Source organism: Pygoscelis adeliae, unplaced genomic scaffold, assembly GCF_000699105.1.
Source record: "Pygoscelis adeliae isolate BGI_AS28 unplaced genomic scaffold, ASM69910v1 Scaffold75, whole genome shotgun sequence".
NCBI lineage: Eukaryota > Metazoa > Chordata > Aves > Sphenisciformes > Spheniscidae > Pygoscelis > Pygoscelis adeliae.
Window position 1 is genome coordinate 871,903 of NW_008824772.1, and position 3,861 is coordinate 875,763.

At 58.9% G+C, this 3,861-nt stretch overlaps 1 protein-coding gene across 1 annotated transcript in view; it reads right to left on the bottom strand.

Annotated features, from left to right (window-relative positions):
- Positions 1–3,861, bottom strand: part of ARSG (arylsulfatase G) — a 19,905-nt gene that overhangs the window by 10,176 nt on the left and 5,868 nt on the right. Inside the window, exons 5-6 of the mRNA XM_009323767.1 lie at positions 3,353–3,433; positions 1–67 (exon numbers count right to left, since the gene is read on the bottom strand). Of these exons, the coding sequence (XP_009322042.1) occupies positions 1–67; positions 3,353–3,433 (148 nt within the window). The remainder of the gene's footprint in view (positions 68–3,352; positions 3,434–3,861) is intronic.

Sequence of the window (3,861 nt, forward strand, 5' to 3'; positions counted from 1 at the left end):
GGCCAGTACACCAGCGCCGGCAGCCTGTGCCCTCCTTCCCAGGTCGTTTGCTTTGCCGAGCTCCCACCTGCAAGAGAAAAGGGCAGCATTCAGCATCCCGCTGCCCAGGAGCTCTGCGTCAATGGGAAAACCCCCTGACCCCAGAGTTTCCCTGGGAAAGGAACTACTCAGAAGCAGATATGGAGTAAACGACCCTAAAGGAGGACGATTTCACTGGAGAGAGAGCTGGGTCAGGGTAGGGAGAAGAGTTACTGGAGTTTTTAAAAGAACTAGGGAAAGGGAAAAGAAAGGGGGCTCAGTTTGGCACTGCCTTGTGTTTCCCCGGCTCCAGCGAGCAATGAGAAACACAGCCGGCTGCCGGAGCTGCCACATTTCCATCCACTTTTGATGTCAGGAGAGAATATGGAGCTGGCAGGAAATGTAGAAATTTATGCCAGGGGCTGCAAACAGCCCCGTGCAGGCAGGCTGCTGCCCTCCATGGGGTAAAGCACCAACAGCCCCCCAGCCTGCTGGAAACGCGCTTCATTAAAAATACCATCCTGATGATAACCCTCCTGCCGGCTAATTAACCTGTTCAGTTGTTTCCCTGACATCGCCCAAAACGCCCCTGCTCTGCCCTTGGGTTTGAGATGCACGGCACGGGGAAGCTGCCCAGTCCCTTCCTCCACCTGGGATGCTGAGCACTGAAATGGGGATGCTGAGCAACAAAATGGGGATGCTGACCATTGAAATGGGTGGAAGGGCGTCAGAGCTCCTCTGCTTTGGCTGTAGCCCAAAGGGCCCCAGGCAGCTGGGGGGGAAGGGACTGGAAATGGGGCAAACAGAAAATCCCAACCCGATTCACTGAGCAAACTTCCCAGGCACAGCCTTTGTCTGCCCGCCTTTCAGCGTGCGCATGGCAACGGCGTTCGCCCAAAGCCATTTCCTCCGGGCAGAGCCAAGAGAGAGGCGACGTCCCCGCTCCAACGCAGCCGCCCCACGCTCCTCTGTGTCCCTGCGCCGGTCCCCATCCCAGCTTGGCCTCTCCGGGAGTCACCGCCTGACGCTACGGGCATCTGGACTGACCCTGCACTCCCAAGCGATGCTGCCATACCCACACCGCCGGAGCGGAGGAAGACACATATTGCACAGATGCCACGGTGCCGGCGGCACGAGGAATAGTCCAGGGAAAAGGTTTCTGACCCTGCTGCAGCACGGACCAGGCACACCCCCAATCTCTCCCACACTCCACCCAAACTTTTGGCGTTTCCCGCCGATAAACATCTCTTTGGGGCCTGAAGCGGTGGGACCCAGCCGGCACCGGGGTCTCTTGCAGCTGTTGGAAATGTAACCACTTCCAACACGCACCACGTACGGCTTAAGCAAGGTGTCTCCCCTGCCTTCAGACGCCCTAGGAAATGATAGCAATTATAGCAATTAATATCAATCCCCATCTCTGCACATACATCAGATAACTCATCCTCCCAGTAAGACAGTTGCATTTCAAGGGCTTTTCCGTGCATGGTCGGGGAGTCTCCAGGAGGACGTTGGGTAGGTATTTCCCTCCAGCCACCTGAGTACCTCTGGCTGGGCAGGACACGGGAGCTACCCATGAACGAGCGCACGTTAACACTTTGGGCAGTAAATGGGGCTAAAACACCCCAAACCCGAGCAGGGATTTCTCTCCAGAGCAGGGATGACGCAGCCCTGCTGCTGTGGGGACCGTGAAGGCCGCGGCTTTCCAGGAAAGCTGAACTGAGCATTCCCGTGCCAGGATGAAACCCCCAGTCCCCCTCCTGCCACGCACAGCAGGTCCTCAGCACGGGTACACTGGGTCTGGACTCCCAAACCTGCCTCAAAACACGGCCAGCATCACATCCCCGAAACGCGCATCTCCATCCCGGCACCCCTTGCCGGGCTCTTGGCCCCGAGGTGGGAGATGGGTTTTCGGGGTGCGCTGGGGGGGCTGTGGGAAGCTCCCCAACCAGAGAAGGGGGCAGCACGCACGGATGTGCCGCTCTCTCCCAGGGAGGACTGACTCCAGTGATGACCTGAAATCAATGGAAAACATCCCTGGAATTTGGGTTGGACCCTAAAAGGAAACGCCAAGCTACGTGAAACATATAGAGTCCGGAGCAGCCCATCCTCCCCTGCCCTCCCGCTCTTCAAAGGGCTTTTTCCCCCTGGGGGACAATACCCCCGGGATGGGATGGCCGAGCATCCCACCCACCCAGCACCCACGCTGGCGGGTGTTTGCAGCATTAGACCAGCCGGCAGCACGCAGTAACACCGGGCTGGCTTTCAAAACATCCATGCAACAGCCAGCCGAGGGATTTCAGAAGTCATCCTTCCCAGCCGGTATTTACAGCCAGCTCCTAGACCCCTGCCAGCCCGACCTCCTCCCCAACCTCCCGCGATAGCCAGGGCTCAGGGTGTTTTTGCAGGGCAGTGAGAGACTGGAAAGGGGCCGTGTTTTCCCAGCTTTGTTCCCAAACGTTGGACTGCCTGTACCATCTGCTCCAGCTTGTGACCGTCGGTTGCTCAAGAGCAACCCAGGTCGTCAGCAGGGTTTGTTTACTAAAAAAAAATAAATTAAGGTTACGATTTCATCCTGGGGCCAGCTGAAGGAAGGGCTCTGGGAATGGGAAAGCAAGCCAGCCCGGCGGCAGCGTTTGCCCAGGGAAGCGGCCACGGTTGCATCGCCTGGGTGTCAGGAAGCGGAGGAGGAAAGAGGCGCTGCCGCCCGCGGCCCCTCCACCGCCGCTCCCTCCCCGCTGACCCTGAGCAAAGAGGGGAACCGAGCCCGGCGCGCGTTTACACTGCGTAATACAAGCAGAAGTGGGAAACGCCTGACTCATGCATGCTTCTGGCTGCTCCGGCTGAAATAAACCCACCAAGCAGATGGCTTGGCCGGAAAAGGAGGAAAGGCAGAAAAAAAAACAAACAACAAAACGGTGGAGAGAAAGAAAAGCAAAGTCCCACGGTGCTGGGAGGGCTGCTGGGCCCTGTCCTCTGAGGGGGAATGGGGCTGGGGGCTGCGAGACCCTGCCGGAACCTATGGCCCTGGTGCTTGGGTGGTGAGAGCATCCCGTCTCCAAAACCAGCAGCCACTCACCTCAAGCTCCAGGGTAACAGGGACCGGTGGGGGCCCAGCTCACCCCAGCAGTGGTTTTGGGGGAAAACTTGACTGCTTGAAAGAAAAAAATTATCCTGGGGTGTCTTCAAGGCGACTCAGCTCAGGGCAGCAGCCAGCAGAAAGGCTGGGGGGTGAAATGCTCCCCATGTCCCCCTTGATGGGCAATGAAGGGCTTTGTGGAGCAGCCCCCCCTGCACCCCCCGGGACAGGGAGACCCCCCCCACGCTGCCCGGCTACCTCGCTGCCTCTGCCAGGCCCCCACAAACGGCCCCAGGCGTCCCGCCAGCTCGCACTTCTGCGCCCAGGGGCCGTTGTCACCTGCAAGAGAAAGAAACGGGGCCATGAGCAACACCAGGACCGGGGGGCACCTCTGCAACGGGGGGCGAGCAAGGACAAGTGACCCCTCCATCCCTCCTTCCCACCCCTGTGATGCTTTCCCACATTAGCAAGAGCAGCGGGTTTATTTATTTTTATTTCTAAAAGTTTATTTCCAAGGGCTGGGGCTGCCCGAGTCCTGGGCGAGGGGCTGGAGCGGAGCTGGGGCACGGTGCGGGGACGGCTGCCACCAGCTTTGGGCGTTAATGAGCGGCGGAGAGGTTCCTGTCATCAGGAGCAAGACATCCTCATTAGGGAGGCTGCTCAGCGAGAGAGGATTTGGGCTTCTTAATGAATGAGGATTTGTGGTTTAATTAGGCATGGCTCTGCCGGTTCAGGCCCGCGGGGGAAGGGGGGGTGGCAGGGTGGGC